Source organism: Streptopelia decaocto, assembly GCF_964273445.1.
Source record: "Streptopelia decaocto genome assembly, chromosome: 6".
Taxonomy (NCBI): domain Eukaryota; kingdom Metazoa; phylum Chordata; class Aves; order Columbiformes; family Columbidae; genus Streptopelia; species Streptopelia decaocto.
In genome coordinates this window covers 63,987,699-64,011,210 of record NC_138660.1, presented here as the reverse complement: position 1 = coordinate 64,011,210, position 23,512 = coordinate 63,987,699, and the positions used below count along the sequence as shown (strand labels likewise).

The 23,512-nt window shown below is 37.6% G+C and overlaps 1 protein-coding gene across 2 annotated transcripts in view; it reads right to left on the bottom strand.

Annotated features, from left to right (window-relative positions):
* Positions 1-23,512, bottom strand: part of ARHGAP15 (Rho GTPase activating protein 15) — a 323,931-nt gene that overhangs the window by 253,828 nt on the left and 46,591 nt on the right. For both annotated transcript variants that reach the window (XM_082056895.1, XM_082056894.1), the window contains exons 5-7: positions 20,655-20,716; positions 17,963-18,050; positions 11,498-11,587 (exon numbers count right to left, since the gene is read on the bottom strand). In XM_082056895.1, coding sequence (XP_081913021.1) covers positions 11,498-11,587; positions 17,963-18,050; positions 20,655-20,716 — 240 coding nt within the window. The remainder of the gene's footprint in view (positions 1-11,497; positions 11,588-17,962; positions 18,051-20,654; positions 20,717-23,512) is intronic.

Here is a 23,512-nt window from a genome sequence, read left to right as displayed (position 1 = left end):
GAATGACAATGAAAAAAAAACAAGTATGCAATGGTGAAAACATGTTCCTTTTCACTCCAACTGCAGTCTTTGCTGAATTGTACTGCCATTGTTTTCCAACAGAACTTGCATTTCCAAACTTGGGAATTCCCATCAGTCTGTTTGACAGAATTTTCGTGTTTTTTTTTCTCAGAAGGTGTGCATTTTTCAAATGCCAGTAACATACCACTACAGAATTTCCCAGGAGTAACAGCTTGGTTTGAAGGACTCTCATTCAAAAACCTTAGTTCCAAAAAATCCATTCGAAACAGAAGAATCAAAACTGATTATTTACATTCTATAAATCAAAACAAAACTACAACCAATGCATTTCAAAATATTGCTATAATTATTTTCTCTAGGCTGATAAACTGCTGGACATCCTTCCTTGAGCACCGGTTGGCAATTCTGTGAGCACTAAACAAAATGTTTATTTAATTTTAGATTGCGAATATAATTATTAAAAGTGTGATTCCAAACCAAGTCTTGAAAAGAAAAAAAAAATATACAAGGAAAAAAAAAATAGAAGAAGCGGGGGGCGCATATTTCATCTCCATTACTGTGTTTCTACAGCTCTGTCTATGGAAGGGGTGAGAGGCACTTGCTCCAGGGTGTAACTGGCTGACTCTGCCCCAGGGGATAGTCCCCAAAAAGGCCAAAGCAGCCCAAGAAGGGGGACAAAGCTCGAGGTCACAGCAATGTTCACTATGCCCATTTGGGATCTAAGATGCTACAAAGCTCAGGAAATCTCTCTCAACGGTCCTGAAACCGTTCTCTGAAGTATATTAAAATGACAGAGATGTAAAAATTTATTTCCCCCACTTTTCTCAGCATGCTTAGAAGAGAACCTGTGTCTTACTCAAAAAAAAAAAAAAAATAGGGATTATTTTCTGAACGAGCTGTATTTTTTTTCTTTATGATCTGTGCACCAGGACCCATCTTTCTCCTACAATAAAAGGCAGTGGATGTTATAAGCTGTGAAGAGCCATAAAACAGTATTCGAAGTACGGAGAAAGAGACAGTTCTTGTCTCTGACTCCTGCTTTCACATCCATTTGTAGTCCCTCAAACACATGGGCTGTGTTTGCCAAGGACCACCTCACACTGATTCTGCCCTATCAGGGCATAAACACAAGAGAGAAACATAAGTATGGTGCTAGATATACCTGCACAATCGCACAAGATGTGTCCCTGGTGTAAATCAGGAGAAGTGGGGTGAAGTCAGTGTATTAGCATCAATGGAGGTGGGTTTGGTTACCTTCAGCCAACATCAAACCTGTATCGTCTATGTGCCGTGAGAAAATATGGGTAGGGTCTAAAGTGACTTCGCTGTCATAACTAAAAAAAGAAGTAAAATAAACCAGTCAATCCAGCCTAGAACAATTTCAGTACTGGAGAATGGGGTACTGAAATGGGTAGACACTGGTTATTTCAATCTCTTGCTCCACGACGCTTGCTTTTCTCCTTCTAACTTCACCATACATGAACTGAATTAATTCACAACATCTCTGTACAGCACATTATTAAAAAATATTCCATTTTCATTGCTTTTCAACAGTAGCAGAGGTGAAAACAGGAGTCCACTTAGTCTGAGAGTCAGGTGTTTGCTGGTAACAGGTTACTTCAACTTAACTGTGCAGTATCAAAGCAATTCATCTCAGTCCATAACAGATGACATGTTCAACAGAATATGCAAAGTATGCCTCCACCTAGTGATGACTATGTACAAATAATAGAAAATAATAATAATTCTATTACTCTAGAGAACCTTAGTAATTGGCTCCCATTTTCATAAATCAGGATGTGACCTCATACAAAAATATTCACTTATACAACTGCACACTTTCCGTCCTGGAAAATTAGTTTAAAACTCAATCTGTAAAAGTTTACATGTGAACTCTGACTTGGGGAGCGGGGGTTAAACACATTCTAGGTTTCAAGTATGTTAAAATTGTAAATAATAATGTATTTGTAACAACCATAACTATGAAGACGAGGAAACAAAAAAACCAAAACCACAAAGGGAGGCTACTGAAGTGCTGTAGATTTTAAGTGTTAAAAATCATCTGATAATTTCAGTTAGATAGTCTATTTTTAAATTAAATGGTAAGCAAACCACATCTCCCCTTTGCAACTTTGCCAAAGAAAATATTTGCTAAGCTTCTTGGATCACCCTGTTTTACAGATGCAATTTCAGATGTAATTACATGGAATTCCTGGGAATTTATTCACCCCTAAACAGAGCAGAGGCAATAAAAGGAAAAATTAAAAAAAAAAAAAAAAGAAATAAAAATAAAAAAGAATAAAAACACCCACTACGTCAGAAGCCGAGCACCTAAACTTACACTTAAGTTTGTAAGAACTCTCATAATCCTTATAAAAATACTCTATAAATGGGATCAATTGAAGGTGCACGCTCAAAAATCAATAAACTTGAGGAAGAGGTTTGAAAATCCAGGGTCCCTTGTGAAAAACGTTCTTCTGGGTTTTCCTTTCATTTGTACCATCTGGGAACTACCTTAAATGACTTCTCAGGCTGACTACGCTTGTATTACCATTTCAAAAAGTCTCCCCATCCCATTAGCGGTCCATGAATCACAGCCTGAGAATGACTGCTCTGCTGAAAAAAAGAGGTATATTATCTAAAAGAGAGGGCACCTCACTATTTGCATTTCTCCCTTTGCTTTCAAATTGCCTGCCATTGTCCATTTAACACCTTGAAACATCCCAACCCATCCAAGAATGTCAGCGGTAGAAATCACTCCTACACAAAAATGTGAATCCCTACCAGATCGTCTGGCATCCCTTTGCACACAAATGGAGGTGCTGCCTTGCAGGGAGAGGACAGCCAAGGCTCCCCCAGCCAGCTCCAAATATCTGCCTCCCTCATTAAAGAGAAACACAAAAATGGGCTGAAGTGACTTCGCCAAGATTTTTTTAAATGTAGTGGCTGGATACAGAAACACCAGCACCAAACACGTAAACAAGTCAGACGTGATTATCTCTGAATTCAATTTTTTTTTTATTTTAATATTAATTTATACTAAGAAGGCTGCAAAAGTCATTATGCTTTTAAATTAATTTGCCTCTTTTCACTCAGGAGAATCACAAAATCTTAAAGTACTAAAAAATCAAGAAACCCAGGCTCCTTTTGCATTTCTGCACTCCCTTTCAGCTGTTGATTGCCAGGACTATGAAAATACCACTTTCCCCATTTTATGAATACACAAAGCACAGCACTAAAGTCCTCACATCAGAGGGATTTATCAAGTTCACCAAACTGGTTATCTGTAATAATGAGAATGATGTGCTTCACCTTGAACCAGCCCATCCTTACAAAGCTATTTACCCTTTCCCTATCAGCCCGGGCCGATCAGAAGCTAATCACCATTTTAAAACATAAAACTACCACTACATGCATAATTTAGCTAATACAGGTTTACAGCAGCACTATTCCTTCCTAAAAGCAGACATTACCTCATTTAGCAACCAGCTAAAATAAGTGTTAATAGTACGAACTGTTTGGCTAGGCACTGATTTTTGTTTGTTTGTTTGTTTTTTACTGAAAGATGCTTAAAAAACTGCTCCCTGCCGTGAGGGTGGGTGCCAAGTGACCTGCACCACTGTTCTCTGCAGAGGTGGCCGTCCCTGGGGACAGGGACCGATTGGGTGGCATTGGGCAGCCCTGCCAGCATCCCTGCCCGCATCCCTGCCCGCATCCCTGCCCGCATCCCTGCCTGCGCCGGCTCGTGCGCTGCCCACGAGATGGCAGCAATATGTTTATGAATAATGCAGCAAGAGGCTGCAACCCACTGCCATTTCGCATGTGAGCCGCAAAACGTGATTCGCTTCTTCGGCTGTAAAAATAATAATAATTATTATTATTATTATTTAACAAAACAACAAAAAAAAAAAACCACCACCACACAACACAAGCTTCTGTGAATTCAGCTGAAAAAAACAAGCAATTCTGCTGTCGCACTTTGCTTATGGATAAGCTGCCCGGCTTTATGGATAAGCTGTTTCGGCATCATCCAAGGCACAAGGTGCTTCTTGTGCACTCACATATTTGTCCAGACCTTTGTGCTCAGCCGTGCTTCTGCCCCTGACAAAATTATTTCACATGCACATTAAGCATTAACTGCTGTTATGTTTTATTTTTGCAACGCAGAAAATGCCGGTGGCTTGAAATAAATATTTTCTTTTCTGATGGACAAATAACATCTGCACTTCTGAAAGCTGCAGTGTAGCTGTCAAAAGCTGAGTGATTCACATAATTTCTTAAGAAGCACATGTGTATGAGCAGACACAGACACTCATACCTCTCACAGTCACTCACATATCAGACAGGCTCCTGAATAAGTGTGGTGAGCTATTAAAATAATCATTTTCAGCAGACATCTATGTACGCATAATGTCAGATATGGAGAATATGGGTTGGTGGGGGGGTTTGTAATCAGAAAAGTTTTGTTCCCAGAAAAGTTAGGCTGTTCTTTTCAATTTGATTAGGGAGTTCTGTGGGGTTTAGTGAGCTCCAAAGCTCTGGTGTGTTATAGGAGCTGGTTGCCCTGTTGTCTCATGGCCTGCAGTGAACACACAGGTGATCGACATCACAGCAACAGTTTTTCTTCCAACACAGTGAAATTTTCATGATTTTTTTCATGGGACAATAATCAGGGGAGAAAAAAAAAAAAAAAAAAAAAGCTAAGATGATATTTAGCCACAAATCAACCAAAGTTCCAAAGTTTTACTGGGAATTTTGAATCTTCCTTCAAGCAGCCAAGTACAACAAAACATTGCTTATTGGAAGTGGACTTCATTATTTCTGAAAAGTAATAACTCTTTTCACATTATAAGTAAAATAGTAACTAGGATCTATATATACCCCTACTGTCCTGATTTTTTAGTCACAAAATACACAAGACCTTTGCTGACACCAGTGAAGGGTTTGTCTCACCCCCAAAGCAGACAGAACAACAGAAAGTAAAATAAAAATACTAGCTATAACTATGTAGAAGCTCCACCTTAACCTGTCACTTTGTCAGTTTTATGAATAAAGTTGCTGGTCCTTGAAACGCTTCAAACTTTATTACAGGGGTTGAACATATAGAGAGGTTCCTTGAAATGCTACTATAGAGGTTGAAGACTCAGTTTCCCAAACCCTTTAAAAACACAACATTGTCAAAGTCGAGCGTCTTCTTCCTGAAACCTTGTCTATTTTCAAACTGTGTATAGTTTGAAACATAAAGTACAAACATTTTGGTACATATTACGAAAAAATATTTCTTTAAGTCAATTTCTATAAGGTGACACTGGTTTTAAACATCTGAAATCCAAGGCCACACAGTTTGTTTTTCCTGGAATTAGGTGTCAAGATTTGTCATCACTGCTTGTATCTCAGAAATAATGAAATACATCCCCCTCTCCATTACATTTCTTAGGGGAAACTGAGTTTATTACCTGGAATTTCTTAAACTTCAATTTTGGTGTCTGTGTTTATAAAGCAAACAATTTCATTTCACTCTCAATGTAGTCTCTTTAGGCTAATGTGAGCAACATCAAATATAAGAGCGAAACACAGGTGAGAGAAAGCAAACACGTTTATTTGCCCAGGATTATTAAAGCCTGACTGCTACTCACCTAAAACTTCTGAAACAAGGGTGAAATTGCATATTCCACAGATTATACAAGTGCCCCAGGTACCAGGCTTGTGTTTATTAGCGACAAGATGAGGATCTTTTCCCTTCTTAGATAGTGCTTCTACCTATTGTGCTCTTTAATAACCAGGAGCACCTCCTTAGGTCTCAGGAGCAGCTACTGTCAACACAGGTAAAACTGATTACAGTTAAATATACCCTTTCCATAGACAGAAAAAAAATAAAATAATAAAAATAAATTACAAAGCATCTCTAAATGTCTCTCCTCTTCATCACCTTAAAATGTCATGTTAAAGCCTTTAGAAGGCAAAGTGACTTGTCAGTTGTATAATGTTTAGATTACATATCATGTGCCATCTTCTATTTTATGCAAAACTTTCCCCAAAATCAAAGACATTTTTCTTCTTACACTATGTACCCTCTCTCTTACTTTTATTTTTTAATCAACATAAAAATTTGGCATACAGATATGCAAAGAAAATACAGCTCTCCTACTATTACTTGCCTAAGATCCTGCTCTTTTTTGCATGTTTAGAACACTACCATAAGAGCAGATTCCAAAAGCAAAGGTTGTGATCTGAGCTGCTTGACACCTCAGAAAATTTGTGGACTCAAGAAAGGCAATGAACTAAAGAAAGCATAGTTTCATTTGTAGCTTCTGCTTTCAGAGAAAATTAAAGAGAATGGGGCAATTAACAAAGAGCCTGTATTCCAACAGAGGGAAATCAGAAGTGATTCCAAAATGTCCACAGAGGTACCCTATTCTAAAAGTAGAGTTAGGTCCCAGAATCCCAGAATAAGTATAAATAATGTATATTTAAAGTGTCCACGACTCACAGCTCTGATTCTACATTTCATCTGCATTTTTGTCAAATACAGGAAGTATCATGTGTCTTTCAAATAAAGAAAATTAAGACTAATGACAACTAAATTAAAACAAAGTCGTAATAATAAGAACATTCATGAGTCTTGTATTTAGGTTACAAAAGAAAATAGCTGATATTTGGAGAGGACAGAAGATTTTCTGCATCCATCCATTGTGATTTACTGAACATGCTGGCAGGAGCATTTCTGGTGAGGTCACTAACAAGACAGAAGAAACAGAAACAACACAGAGACCATTCCCCACTTACACCAAAACAACAGAGTACTTCTTACATAAAAACATACACTTGAACATCTCCAAGATGATCATTAAGACCATTTCTTGTGCTCTTTTAAAACTAATTATAAGTTTATGATTTAAAGAATCTGTTGCTGACACCATCTAATAACTACATGATGTGGCTAAGTCTTTTAATTAAGCAATGGTCTGTTCAGGTCCCTGGGACAGAAATGAAACCACAGTCACAGCCAGTAACCTCCAGAAGTGAAAAAAATGCTATATCATCTATATCTATATCTAGGTTTTTTTATCTTTAATCACAACAGGTCAACCTAATGAGCTCCTCAGTACTTTCTCCAGGGCCAGTTTGAGCTGGGGAACATGTTCCAGCTGCTGATAAGGACCACCAGAATCTTCGCATCTGAGTACAAGGTGCCTTTCTTAATTTTCCTCCAATGTACAGCATTTATATTTGAAAGCATACAAGGAAATCTAGACACCAATCCCAACCCAATCCTCTCCACATTGCACTCCCAGCGCTTCCTCTAGAGAGATCGTGGAAAAGAAAGTGATCTCTCCCATGGCAAACAGTGGTGACTTAAAACATTCCTGGGAGGCATCCAGATACTACAATGATCTTATAGTCTTTAGAACAGAATAGCTTATCATTCAGATTACTCTCTTACACAAAGCTGGACAGCTTCAAGGACAAGGGAGTTACCCCAGATCAGTGCCATAAAAGTTATTATATATGAAACAGCTGCAAGATAAATTCTTTCATATTACACATACGTACAGTTGTACTTTCAGCTGTCTGGTTGTTGAAATACTGTAGGTCTTATACAGATTTCTCTATGTGTAAAATACACTTACAACTCTTGGTTGCATATAAATGACTAACTCCTTACAGCTGCAGTACATTGAAATAAAACCAAATATCACACCAGATCTGTGGCAAGAGCCAGGGCATCACATTCCAGAAATTCTTCATATGAAACCTTCCTAAAAAATGAACTTGGTAAACAGGGAAAGAATATTACTAAAGAAACTTTAAAAGTTTAAAAGTCTGTTAGTTAAATGAATAGTGCTATTAAGTGAATAAAGCAGCTTCACTGATTCCTAAGCAGGCTACTCATGACCTTTTTTTGCACTTTTCACCTTTCTCCTATTTTTCCTTTTCTTTTTGGAATCATCTGAAAGAAACCTTCCAAAACCTCTTCAAGGAAATAGTCTACAGCCACAGGATTTCGTGCTAATGAAGCTCCAGAGCTATGAAGCCAGAGGTCAAGAGCACGTCTTCCACAATGTCTGGGCTGAATTTGAAATTAAATGGCTGCTCAGCTAAGACTGATTAGAGCAGGGGAAAGGATAAACTCCATCTGAAAAGTTTACTAGAAGTAAAAACACCATTGAATATTGAGAAAATCTGTAAACTAACCTAGTTACTGGTGCCTCAACAACCATATTAGTAGTGACTGCAAAGCAGCACATCATCTTATTTTCTTTCCGGATAACCCACATCAAAATGCACGTACCCAATATAAAACTAAATCAAATAAAGGAAAGAGGAGAATGACAGAGTGACAGAGGCACTGTTTCTGTTCCAGTTGCTGACTGACAACACTGCCATCCCTTAACATGGTTTTATTTAGTTATTACAACCATCTCTCTGTAAATGACACTTAGGATTATTTAAGATTATGTTGTAATCCTTTTAATCCTCAGTGCTTTAAATTTCAGGCTAAACACCAAAGAGCAAACTAGCACTTAGCAGAAATATTTAAAGCATGTGATTTGAACATAAATCTTCTTTTATTCACCACTCCTCTGATGAAGACCTAGTGTATCGCGTCATTCAGCCTGCAAGAACAAACAGCACGGTGTCTCACTGCAAACTCCTACGTTTCCCCACATCATGTGAAGCTGTTTATAACTAGTCCTTTTCCTTGGTGCCAGCTATATTATCAATAAAATAAATAAAGGAAAACCAGAAGGTTATATTTTATAAGATGTGTGTATTTTCAGTTACTGTTAAGGAAAACCTAGGGGAAAAAAAAGAAGGCAAACACAAACACTAATATGTTCATCAAGGACAGAAATAGATTGTATGCACAAATTAGATAGTGTGAGAGAAAGATCAGACTTATCCTGTTAAACAGGGAGTAGCTCAATTAAAATGAATGGAGCAACACTGCTGAAAGCCTCATGATCAAGACCAGAAACCCAAATCTTCCTTAATATCATTTACTTGCAGTTTCCTCCTTTTTTTCCTGCATCGATCATGTTTCCAATTAATTTTCTTTACGTTACTCCTATATTCTATGTTCTTGTTACCATCCATTAGCTGTCATATACTTAGATTTTAAATTCAAGATTTCCTCCTTTTTCTTCAAACTAAAATCTCAATAGTCATTTTCTATTTCTAATCTATAATTCATGAACTCAAATTGAGCACCCAGGCTAAATCAAACTCAAAATTCTGCATCTACTCCTCGTAGAACACATTAGCAGAAAGAAACCATTGCTCTGTTTGAATCAGAAAAGAATGTTTTATTATTCAGACAGTAATGAAACAAAACCCCACCAACTATGCTTTGTTGCCACGCTTTGAAGATATAATCATACTTAGTTCTGATCATTTCAGAGTTAGGCAGCTAATGTATTTAATCAAATGGCAATGCAATGCATCTATATTTAGGTCACCAAAAAAAAAAATTCAAAAATCACCCATGCTCTTTTCATTTCAACAAATCTATGAATAAGTAGACATATATTATCAATCTTATTCCCACCCGCTAGATATAAGTAGAGCATCAGAAGTGTTTCCTGAAATATTCAGTATCCAGGTACAAACTGACCTCTCCGCTTTCGAACTCGCCTTGGATTCCCTCCAGACTATCTCATAAATCTTCTCTCTCTAGTCCCCTTCCCACTCTATCAGCTCATGTAGCACCAGTCTCGTTCAGTCCTTTCCTTTCCTAAAATGTCACCACTACTGATGCCAAAGCCTTCTCCTCTTTCGCTCTTACCATCTGGCATAATCCTCTTGTAGCTCTCTGTCTAAACAATGCTCCATCCCTTTGCAAAATGTGTCTTAACATATGTCCTTCCTCCCATGCTTTTACTTCTTAATGTCTCTCCCACTCACTTATTGGCTTGATGAAGACACGTTTTAATGGGTTCAAACAGTAGCTCATGAGTTCCCTTTCTCACATTATTCTGATTCAGCGGAGTTACACCTCATGCTAACAGAAGTGAGAAGAAAATGCATTGCAAAGACTTCGTACAACCGGTTTGGTAAATCAATGACAGAGCTTCATTTGGAAATGTATTAGCTGCAATGAGTCACCACTCCAGTACGTGTTTCCAAACAGAAATTTTGCTTACTGCAAGATGAGAAATAAACCCCAGAAGCTCAGAAGACCTGTCACGGTGCTCAGGGGGTTGCAGGAGTAAAGGCTAAGGTTATACTTAATCACGTTCCAAGTGAAAAAGCTGAAGATTGACAGCAAAACCAAAATATTTATTCTAAAAATACCTAGGAAATGACAAAGCTCCAAGTGTTTTCTCAAGACAACCTGAAGGATGTGGGGGGTATAGAAGCATAAGTCTCACTGGCTTGAAGGAGAGGAATATTCCTAAATATTGCATGCGCTTTAGAAAAATGCCTAGAAAAATAAACCTTGAAAAAGATTCTGTAACACCCAGTTGACCCAAAGAGGTTTCTTTTCAAGAAACTGTGTACAGTCCCTTGGGGTCTTTTTCTTAAACCCCAGAACCAGGCAAGGTTGGTTCCTCCAGCTTGTCTCACTTGGTGATGATGCCAAAGGACTATCGGGTAACTAACAGTATCTTGACCCTGACATGTTCCCTTCTTTGTTTCTCCTCCCTTTATTGTTTGTATTGTTAAAAATTCTTAAAGTTAGAACTCTGGGAAACAACTCAGCTCATAGAGAATAATATTTTGATGTGGCTTGACGCAACTTTTAGTGAAAGAAAAAAACCCTTTCTACTGATATTCATGGGAGCTGGATTATGTCCAAAATCTGAAGATGTTGCAATAAAATATTTTGGCCCCTAGATCCTGGAACGTTAGCCTTGCAGTAACGCTCTTCTCATCCTTTCATCTTCTTGGGCCTTGATCCTCCCTTTCAATTCAATGGGATTTAGATGCAGTAATTAAATAATATTTTTTTCCATCAATGAAGAACAGTCCTATGAGAAATACGTGTCCTTCTGTGTTGGCCCTGACAGAGGCAAGCTTTTAACCACCATCCCCTCCCCTTCCAGAAATGAACCTGGGTCATCACCGTCTGAGGACCCTGAACAGCAATAAAAATAAACAGAGTAACCACACTGTGTTGGAGCAATGCTTGTATAAGCAGTTTGAAGAAGTTGTGTTTATGGAAGTCCTGGAGGTCAAGATTCTAGGCCTGAACCCAAAGCAATTACCTACTAAGTTTTAAAAACAAATTGAATATAGAGCATTAATCAATTAATCAACAGGTTCTCAAGTGTTTAGGAGGCTCAGTCATCAGAAATCCTTCTCTTAGAAAAATAGTAAACTGATGCTTGATAAAATGTTACATGCCTGTATTACGAAAAATGCTGTATTAAATCAGTCTCTAGTTATTAAAACCAAGGAAATAAAAACTCCCTCGTTGCTTAAACAAAGTTTCCTCATGCGAGAATAATGAAATGAATGCATTGCCTCTTACCTGAAAGACATTCTTTCTGCTGGATTTCTCTGAGGTCCACTCAATGCGAGCACCACACAAATCCACACACTCAGGTTTATATCCTGGTTTCTGGAAAACAAAACAAAAAAGTCAACTATGGATATGGCCTGAATTTTCACAAATGGGGACAGTTATCAGATAAAACAATAACAGATCAAGTTCAAGTGACAGATTATCGTAGCATGACTGCTGATGTTAGTGAAAATAGTTCATTATTTCCTGGTATTATTAAATAACCACTCCTGAGGTGTCTTAACTTAGAAATAAGGTTCTTCTACTAGATACATAATTTTTAAAATAATTAAGTAGCTTAAAAACAGTCTAATATAGCGTACGACAGATCAAAACACAAATGCATACACACTGACCAGATACTTTAAATGCTTACTTTGCAAAACCTCTTGAAAAGCCATTGAGTTTAAAGATAAAGTTTTGTGGGTTTTCCAAAGGCAAATTTAAGCTGGAAAGGACAGAAATTAGAGCAAAATGTACATCGTGTCTGTAAGACAAGCTATCTCCTTTTTCTAAAAAAATTATCAATTCTAGCTCCTAAAAAAAAATTTAAAAAATTTTAAAAAGGCTTTGAGGGCACATGTGAGACCCAGAAAGAGCTCAACACCAGGGTAGCTCCACACGCTTCCCTGGTTCACAATGTCACTCCGTGCACCCCAAGTGAGACAGCTCTGCCTCCTCCGTATGGATGCAAATAATTCAAAGAGCAGATTTGTTTGCCTGTATCATTTACGTTGCCGAGAGTTGGTGTAAAGCACAATAATCCTAATTTGCCATCGAAGCTCCTTCTCCAGGGACTTTGCCTGTGCAGCAGAGCTCTGGCAAAGCCCATGTAGTTTAGAGTAGCCTTTGTAGATTAGGTTACTGCACATCCCAGACAACAATAAAAATACTACTGTTAACAGTATAAAGCAGTAATAAGTCCCTTTTGGGTAAGATATGGAGTAATATCCACATAACATAATTAATCAGCTTGATGCATCTTTTTTGTTCTGCTGTTCTCAAGCCATTTTACCTTAAAAAATGGCATTGGCAATAAAGAAAACAGACTTAATAGAAGTCTACAGTGGTCAGTCCAGCATCAACCACATAATCAGCTTTCCAAAGATTGCTCACTGAATTTCTCTGATGTTATTAAAGGCTAAAAAAATGTGTGTTCTCCAGGGTGCTTTTGACATGGGTAGAAAAGGACCTATTTAGGTTAAAAGAAATAGAGGAAGAAATCCTGGTCAAGTAATTTGTAGTCAGAGTCTGGCAGTTTTCAGTACTGGAATTGTAATTATGTTCTCCATTTGCCAAACCATAAAACCACCATGGTTCAGCACCTCTAAAACTGACAGTCCTGTGTGTCTGTGTTCCTTTTTTAAAATTTTTTTTTATATATATTTTTTTAAATAGAAGAAATATGCTATTAAAAACAGAAGGATGTTCTTGTGGCTAAACCACTGGAAGAGCAGGGTTTGGATTTTTTCCCCCAACTCTGCCTCAAACTTCCCGCTTGGCCTCTGACAAGAGCTTAACATTTGAATTTTACTAACAGATCAAGAAATGCAGTATTGATAGCAGATTTTACAACAGAAGTTGTGAAATTCAATCAGTTAATATTTGCATGGAAAAAAAAAAAAAAAAGCAAAACAAAACACCTACAACCTTCAGTATTCCAGGACTATATTTTTAAAAATAAGGCACAGGGCAGGCAGCTCTGCAAACGACCATGAACTCACAACACAGCCTTGTCACAATGGGTCACCCTGTTTGCTTTGAAAAAAATTGCCCAAAAGGACAGTTTGAGTCCGAAAATATTTTAACAATGAAGGACAGCTTATATTCCACCAGCAGAAAGAGCTGAGAAAGTTTGGAAAAGCATCATGAGATGAAAAGAGATTAAAATGTAGACAAAGAAATAGGAAATAGTTTCTTGATAGTGAAGTATACTGAGCTAAAGAATATTTTCCTCAGGAAAACTGCCATGGCGTTTCACACCGAAGTGAGAAAAAACAATGGAAAGCCCAGGGAAATTTTGCAGAAGATGGAATGGTGAACTCTACAGGATTTTACCATCTCTAATTTCTATGATTTTACAAAAACCTGGACTCCTCTGTGCACTCAGTGCTCACAGAGTTGGATTTTGTTGTTGTTGTTGTAGTAACGTGGAGTTTGTTCACAGCTCTGATTTTATGATTAGCAGAAGAAAAGGATATATATGTGAATCTCCCTTTCAGAAAAGATGGGATGCGGGCATTGGAAAGATGAACACCCTTCTGCTATGTACAATAATCAATTGGAAATATTCTCTTTTGGAGAATTTGGCAGTTCTGCCTCCAGGGGGATACTACAGAATCATAGAATCATTTTGGTTGAAAAAGACCTGCAAGATCACAGAGTCCAACCATTAACCCAACACTGTCACTAAACCATGTCTCTAAGAACCTCATCTATGCATCTTTTAAACCCCTCCAGGGATGGTGACTCCACCACTGCCCTGGGCAGCCTGTTCCAATGCCCTACAACCCTTTAGGAGAAGAAATCTTTCCCAATATCCAATCTAAAGCTCCCCTAGCACAACTTGATGCTATTTCCTCCTGTCCTACTACTTGTCACTTGGTAGAGGAGAACATCCTCCACGATACAACTTCCTTTCAGGTGGTTGTAGACAGCAGTAAGGTCACCCCTCAGCTGCTGTTCTCCAGGCTGAACCCCCCAGGTCCCTCAGCCGTTCCCATCACACTTGTGCTCCAGCTCCTTCCCCAGCTCTGTTCCCTTCTCTGAACTCACTCCAGTGCCTCAAGGTCTTTCTTGTAGAAACTCAACCCAGGATTCAAGGTGATTCAAGGTTTTTGTGAACACCATATAAGACTCACAGGTATGGCATAGCACATGAAACTTCTGATGAAAACTACATGCAAAACTGTTCAGACCCAACAAGCCTGAATCTGTCCATCATGCTCATCAGTCCTTCTGCACCCGGGGAGCTCCTCACAATGGGAAGCTCTGCTTAAATCCATAAGGACCACAGGAAAATTGCCTAGAAATTCATAATGGCCTAAGCATCATCCTGTTAAGTAGTTTGCTTTCTAGTTTATGCTTTACCCAGAGACACGGCAAGAGAGTAAGTTAAGGTTACTGGGAAAGCCTGAGCGCTCGGCGTCCTTGCTTTGTGTTTTGCAGTCAGAGCAATTATGTTATATCGATGTTGTTGGAGGGGGTTATGCTGTAAATTGATACAAGTGTCTGCTACAATGAAATCTTCCTAAACATGAATATGGATCTCAGCAGCATTTTCACTCACTAAATTACTTTGCAGATGGGCTAATAACCTGAGGTTAAAAGAGCCTCTGTTGAATAAACTATCTCAGGGAATAAACAGACCAGTTTTTCTTGGTCAGAAAGACCAACTGGTAACAGAATTTAATGCTGGTAAGAAAGAATGGAGCTGTGGTCCATTTAAGATCACAGTACTATTAATTTAAAATAAAAAGCAAGTTATAATCATATGAATGCTAAGGAAAAAAAAAAGGAACGTATCAAAAGCATGACCATGAATGATCAAGGCAGCAGCAAAAGATAATGATTTAGCAACATGGGATGCAAACTTGCATTTTCAGTCACATTTGTAAACAAACTCATTTTCTGAATCTCTCCTCTGTGTGCCTTAATTGTTGTGCTCCAACTATTACTAATAATACCAGATATTGTCACTAGCTTCACCAGAAAGCCCAGTTTTCTCTGTGCAAATGAACAGGAAAGCTATTATACTGGCTACTACATCTACAATTGTACAAAGGAACAACAAGAAACTAGTAATATCTAAAAGGAGTTTTTGAGTTAGAATATTATTAAAGACTTCGGTAAATATAATTTAAAATCACTTCTAAGTGTTATCTTATCATCAGAGAAAAAGGTATGATTAGAACGTGTTCCATTTCCCTCTCTCCTGTTGCCTTTATTGTGAAATATCACTCCTCTTATAATGATGCCATCTCACTCTAAATTTTTGCTTTATGTTCTGTATTTAATTATTAATAATTAATGAATTAATATCTTTATAATACGAAAGACCATAAATCCTTTTGTTAAGTCACATTGTTTTCCCTCCAACAATGAAAGTGCTTTGTTACGAGTCATAGTATAGTGAATGAACATTGCCTGTACAACATTATGTAATTAATGGTTGAATTCCCCTTTTTCCAAAGCTGAAAAAAAAAAATAATAAAATAATAAAAATCGGTAAACAAATGGTTTTTCATGAAGTCTTTTTGTATTATTTCCTTTCCACTATCAAAATTATATCTGGTTAAATGGTTTACAAAGGAAATAAACATTGCATTTGCTTTATCAGATGAGATCAACACGCCACTTTAGCTTTTTTGATGTGTGAAATTTGGGTTTGGGAAATTGTGTTATAAGATTTTGAATACTAACAGCTTTCATTGTTTTCAAGCTTTACCCAATTTGTTTATTTACCATTGCATGTAAGCGATATGTAATAGAGAGAAAATGTAGCTTTAACAGCTTTTTCACACCTATTGTGAACACTGAGTTCACAGCCCCAGTTTTCAGATGTAGCACAGAACTAAAAAAAAAAAAATAAATAAAATTAAAAGGACAGTTTTATTTTTTTTCTCCCCATAATGATCAAAATATAGCATCAATATGTCTGTGTTCTTCCTAACACAAGAGGCAGATGTTATCTCACCAATTGTGAGCACTGGGGATGAAGTGAAACTTCAGGGAAAGGGATTGACTTCTCAGAAGATCCGCTCTCATAACACACCTTAAGTTTTGTGTTAAACAGATTGGGATCTGGGTCAGACTCCCATTCTCCAGGCAAGTCTGCTTTAGTATCTAAATTGTTAAACAGCCAATGGGAATTTTAACCATGTGGAGGAATCTCAGAGCAAAATCAAACCTCCTGTGTGTTGAATTTCCACCAATCCATTTATCTCTTGGGATTTGGGTGAGTGTTTGCAAAACGAAAGGAGAAGAGGTAACAGGTAGAAGCATAAGACAGATAGCAAATTATAAGATCAGTTCCAACAAGTTCATCTGAGACTTTTTTTTTTTAAGTAACATCCAACTCAACTTTAAGGAAAATAGATTATTCTGACAAAACATTAATTCAAGCTATACTGTTTTCAGGGCTTCAGAGAAGTAGTATTTTCCAGCTGTACTGGCACAAACAGGAGCAGAAAGTACCAGATTTCATCCTTTACTTGCTTTTATGGTTTCATCTATTTTTATTTTTTCTGCGACCCCCATCTTCTTTCCAAAAATGCAAAACATGCAAAGGTGTTCTTCAAATCTGATTTTATGGCAGAGGTGGCATTGATAGATCAAGAGTATAGAGGAGAAAAGGTTTGTATCACCTGCCACAGAAAAAATGTCTTATTGTTTGTGACTCCTGCCAAAGAGAGCACCTTTGTGGTCACCCATCACTCCAATGAGATTTGGCAGGTTTGATCAGGCCTTGAGAGCCTTTCACAACGGAGCTTTGTCAAACCTGTCCCTTCGCTGCCCACAGTGTCACACATTTACCGAATTCCCCTTTTGTTGCCCACATTCAGTTTCGTAGGCTCAAACTCAGCAGTAACTAGCACTGAAGGGATAGATGCCGTTATTGCTTGCGCAACGTAGCTGTCACATCTCCGAAGACCAAGATCGGTGGTCTTTCCTTGGGGCACAATAAAAAGGTACTGCAAATTTCACTTTGTAGTAACTACAGGGTACAGAAATTGCATTAGCTGCATTAGATGGAGTCATAGAAATATTCAGGAAGGTTAGCAGGATATGGTAGATGTCACATTTATACTATGATAAAAAATCACTTTGCTAACTTATAATGTTTTCTGCTTTGGTAACACCCTATATTAAGGTGCCATTTATAAATAATTTATTATTATTTATTAATGTATAAGCCACTTTATAGGATGGTAGATAACAACTTATATTCATGTATTAAAGATGCACATACATGGTTTAATACAATTTACATCTCACAATATCCTTTGCAACAGATTCTCATCGCATCATCTGTTAAGCATTTATTACTAATGCATTTTATAACATACTTTATAATACATTATTTGAGGAAGTAGCTGCATTTAGTGATCATTTTCATAAATAAGAATAAAGCATTTATAAATGACACCTTAATTTAAAGTGTTACCTTCACATTACTGGATAGTCACTCACCATTTGTCTCACTTTGCAATTACTCTCAAAATGCACCCCTTAATAAAGGACATGCTAAGTTCTATTCCTTCTCATACACTACAACTGATTAGAAGTTTATCAAGGCATTTTCCTTCAGCTGCTCGCAAACATTTGAAGATTGACAGCTCAGTCTGGATTTGTCTAATTTCAACACCAAACTTTTTATACTGAAATAACAGTTTCAAGGAAGTAGAGTATATTGGATGGTCAGTCTCCTACCAGGTTGGCCAGTGCCGGCTGCTTGGATTCTTTGTAGAATTCCATTTTCCGAGCAGTGAGAACAATCCAAGACGTGGACCAGTTTTTCCTTAAAATTAAAATTAAAAACACATCAGTAAAGCATGCAAGCAGTAGGTAAAAGATGCTCTATTTGTAGACTTGGGTTTTAATTATTTCATGTTAGAAACAAACGGTCTCAAGTCAATATGAGCAATGCACTTCCACCAATATTGATGGAATCTCACCATCCTAATTTTATCTGAATGTGGCCTAATAAAGCTTGAAGCCCTTCTTTCTCTTCATCCATGTTCTGAAGCCTGTCTATGTTCTTTTTCCACCATGGTGCCTCAACCACAGGAAAACAGGGAGATTATTCACACATTCTTAACTTTCACATATACTTAGAGGACTCCAAAATAGCCAGTGACCTTCTGGTAGCTAATACTTAAAATAGGACCGAGAAGGAAAACTGTAATTTCATTCTGACTATACAGAGCTCAGAAAAAGGTCTATTTTGAAGGTCCCAGATACTTTCTTCTTCCCCCAAATTTAAAATTTACAGGAAAGCAAGGAAGACAAAAATGATGTCTGAGACATGTTTAAGTAACAACTAAACATCATGGTGCAGCCCTAGAGAGGTAGAAAACTACTGGGGCCAGGGAGAAATGTGAAACAGTGTCCCTGATTCAGAAGAACTGAGATGTTTTACCTAAGTTTCATTATGAATTTTAAGGGCATAATATTTTCATTCCATCAGAAATAAGAAAATTTAGTGCAAGAGACTATAAGAATTATAAAAGCTTTGAGAATGCAACTGAATTCCACTGTATGATCTGCAAGAAGAATTTTCCCCTTAAATTTAAATCCTGTAGTCCTTTTATTTCACAGTTGTTTCACTTAAAAAGTGACATTTTACAATCAAAGCTTCATTACTTTTGTGACCTAAAGAAAAAAGGTATATAAACTAGACACCCTTTTTATCCAATTGTTCATAAAGCCATCCATCAGATTTTAAAGAAAAAAAGCTTTCAAGTGTGTTAGTCTCTGTACAGATGGGCACACATCATATTTCATGGGATACATGCAGTGACCTAAGGTTTTTTTCAAGCTCTTTAGAAAAGTCAGTTCACAGTATTCTAATTTTTGCTGCGTGACACCAACATTATTCAAGAAATCAGTTCTAGTTGATGAAGTTTAGGTAAGTGAAAGGAAGAGTCAGACAAAGTGTATGCAGAGCAGATGAATCCCTACTACCCATCCTCTCGCTGTATAAAGAGCCATAAATATCAGCATGCAGAGAAGACCCGGCTAGAATTAGAAAGGATATTGCATGTATTTGTTTATACAGCTACACTATTAAAGTCATAGTTGACGGTCACTGCCCAAAGTCCCTGCGAGGCACGACCTGACTCGGGGGGCTGCAAAAGGAGCCCCGGGCGCTGCGGCTGCATTTGCATTCTGTCAAACGAACACCTGATGGCAGCACGTTATAGCTACAGCGGTGCTCACGTTCTCTGAGGCTATAGAAAAATATGAGACTGTTCAGGGCTATTTTTAAAAAATGCAAGTGGCCGAGCTACGCTGCCTCCTCCCTGCGCTCACGCCAAGCCGGCGTGCAACGCCAAGCCATGGAGATGCTTCGTGAAAGAGCCCCCGATGTGCTGGGAAGATGAAATTCCCTCCTCATCTGGGCTTGTTCACACAGGATGCCCAGCATATGCACGCTTTGCAGAAGCTCCTGCCGGTGCCCAAACTGGGAAAAAGATTATTACTGGTTTTCAATACCTTTTCCCAAAATACGGTACCCAGATGTAGCAGGGTCAGCCAAGCGTTGACAATGTACAAGATGAGGGGTAATGGGTACAATTTAGTCCTGGAGGATTCCAATTGGTCACAACAGGGAAAATTTTCACAATGAGAACAATCAGCTGTTGGAATAATCTCCCCAGGGAAGTGGTGGATTCCCCAACATTGGACACTTCTAAGATTCAGCTGGACAGGGTGTTGGGCCATCTCGTCTAGACTGTGCTTTTGCCAAGAAAGGTTGGACCAGATGATAGTCCCTTCCAACCCGGTATTCTACGATTCTTGCTTCAATTGAAAGGCTGGACTAGGTGAGCTACAATACGCCTTTTTAGGATCCTCATGGTTTAGCTCTGTATAGGTACAAGAACTTACTACTCTTGGCTCCTTTCTCCAGGCAGAACATGTAATAATTCACATTACATAGTCATTGGTAACACACAGTGCTGGTCACATCACTGTTTCTCCTTTACAGGCATCTAAATACAGCAAACCAGAGCAAATCCTTCCATAAAAAGGCAGCATTAATATTCCCATTATTTTCAACAGACTATTAGGTGTGTGCTGACCACTTTGGATAACCTTGTCTTGGAATCCCTTTGACTTCACCTCGTGATGAGTCCCTGCCTCCCATCTTTGACTCCTCAAGCACACACTCAGCACCTAAAATTTGCCCACTGGAAAATATATTATTGATTTTCTAGTGACTTAAGGTTGTCCTTAATAAGCGTATAATATATATAATATAGAGGCTAACATTGACACATAATCATTGCATGCAACGAGCCCATCGTTATCTGCTGTCATTTGGTTTCTGGGACTGTAATCATAATCATCATCAACTCTGAATTCTGCAACTGATAAGCTCTGTAACATTCATATGTAATACCTTAATTTCTTGCCACCATCTGCTATTTTAGCTTTTAGAAGATAGCCTTCTTTCTCCACTACCTACAAAAAAGAAAAAAAATATGTCATAACCATATCATTTATTTAGATTAATGAATCAAAATAGTACATGCATAAGACTGTGCATCTAACTAATCTAGTGTGGGAGCATTTTATCACTAATTCTCAGTTTAGTCACCTTTTTTCCCCTGATACAGTCAGTTCTTTTGAAAATCTGCAAGCAACATTTAAAGTCTACTAGTACACAGAATTAACCTCAAAAAACCCCAATAATATTCTATTAATTGATTTGGAAGAAATGTATTGTAATAAAAACAAGAATTCTAGCTATAAGAAAAGAATTATTTGAAATTACCTTGGCATAATTAACTTGCAGTGTATATTTCATTTTTTGATTTGTAGGAATACACATTTCATTAATAGCTATGAAGGACACACCATACTTCTGCATAAAAGACTCTTATTTCTTGTTTTCTAAAGAGTTTAGGGTAACCAGTGTCAAAGAAACATGAAATATTTCTAGAACAGGAAAAGTTACACAGGTGCCACACTTTACTTTGAGTTGGCACTAAATAAAAGTTCATACAAGATACTAAAAGGTATTGTGGTTTTAAGTGGTGCTGCCCTTTGGATGAGCTCTGGCATTGAGGTGCTCAACCAGCCCTCAGAAGGTCCCACTTCACTGGAGCGTGTGCATCCACATGCAGGGAGAACCCATCTTCAAGTTTCCAGCTGAAGTAAATGATCTCATAATATGGTGCAGAAAACCAAGTTGAGTGGTTCTGTCAACGCTCGACATACAGTCTCAAACTAGAATTATAAACAAGGGGAAGCACAGCCCTGTTGTGCATTTTCCAACCCACACCCTCCGCTATTGCCTAGACAAAGCAACATGTGATATTAGCAACCTTCATGGATCCCATCCTCTGCTATTGCTATTATTGAAAATTGGACCCTTTTTAGTCATGTCAAAACTTGCTAAGGACTCTGCTGGTGTGCACAAGGCTGTGAAACCTGGTTTATGGTACCAAAGTTGTGCTTGAGGTTTGGGATATCAGATATAAGTCCTAGATTTGCTCCTTTATTTACATTTCTCCCTCTTAATGTGTGCTCCTCTGCACCTCTGAACACACTTTGCTTAAGCCAGAGGCCCTTGTAGACAATTGGTTCTATATGATCTTCTGAACATCCCTTGTGAAGCTGTGATATGTGATTTGGGATAGTGTTTGGGCTTTGGTAGTTGTGGGGTTTTTTTGCTTTGTTTCTTTTGGGGTTTTGGCTATGTAAATTTATATTTAAAGATAAAACAACAACAACAAAACCAAACAAAGCACAAACAAAAAAACCCCACCAAGATGGGTGCTCTTCAGCCAAACCCATTGACCTCCCCATCTCATAAGATCTCATTAGCTAAGAATGTCCAAAGTGTTTCACTAATAGGAAAAGAAGGAAAATTGTGATTCAGGGTGTGTCTGTTTTTCCTTGCAAACGTTACTGAGTCAGTGCCTGACTGGGACATTAGCAGCTCCACACGGTCTTCATAGCAAATTGTGTCACAAGGAGATTTTGTAACAATTTCAAGAGGATTTTTCTGTATGTACAGCAAATAAATAGAAATAAAACATGTTTTAACATGCAACATAAGGATTTTTAAATCAAACAGGGCTGTTATGTCAATTATACAAAATATCATATTAACAACGTAATATGTTTTACTGTTTCCATAGATTTTGTCTGTTGCTGGTATACAGCACATAATCAAATATACTCTGTGTATATAGCTGTTTGTACCTATGAGGAGGTCTGTAGATCTGCGGACAATGATTTAGATGACATTCTCAAATGGGTACATGAGGATTAGTGTGTGCATTTTCTATCATTTGGACTTATTTCATGCAAATTCCTGTCATGCATATCATTGCCATAGAAAACCCAGAGAGAAAGTATGTAGGGATTATTGTGCGGAGCCATGTCACTATTTATCTAGTGATGGATGGGTGAATTATTAGAGCTAAAATAAGAGTTAATCCACATCTCCACCTACTTTTTTTTTTTTCCTCCTCTCTCTTTTTTAAAAATCAAAATTGTTTTACTTCTTTCAATATTTTTCTGTCTTCTAACCCTTCATTTTTGTAGCATAAGACTTCTGGTGCTTGGCCAGGGCCAGAGATGCCAAATAACATATGAGAAAGGTTATTCTTTTTAATATTTCTACCCATCTGGAAACAGAAATTGGGAGGAGCATTGGCTAACCATTCAAGCTGTTGATTGCTTCTCTGAATCGGACCCAAAATCTCATGCTTTCAAAGTTTACCAGGCACTCATCTCAAACTGTTATTTCAGCCAATCCAAAACTAAAGGCAAATGTGATTTTCAACATCAGATCTGAATCACCTCTATTGTCACATTTTGGGAAGTTAAAAATTGGATGTGCTTCCAGAGGAAAATGTTGCTGCTTAGTCTATTTTTCCCTTATAATTATCTTGATCTAGAATATCAAATCCACTAACAAATGCTGGGAATCTGAAATACCCTGGTTTAAATTACATAGCTCAAATCCTCCATTTGTTTTAAATTAAACAGCTCAAAATTAAACACTTAAAAAGTACAAGATCTTCGTTTAATATGAGGCCTCCCAGTGCTAAGCAAAATAACTTTCATATATAGTGTTTTAATTGAATTAGTACAGGTGTTGTTTAAAAAAAATAATCAGCATGGCCTTCATTAATTGATAATACGCAGTTTTCACTGTAATTGGTATAAAGGGCATTTATGGAATTACAAAACAAATTTATCACAAAGACAAATGAAAAGATTTCTAGGGTGACCCCAATATTT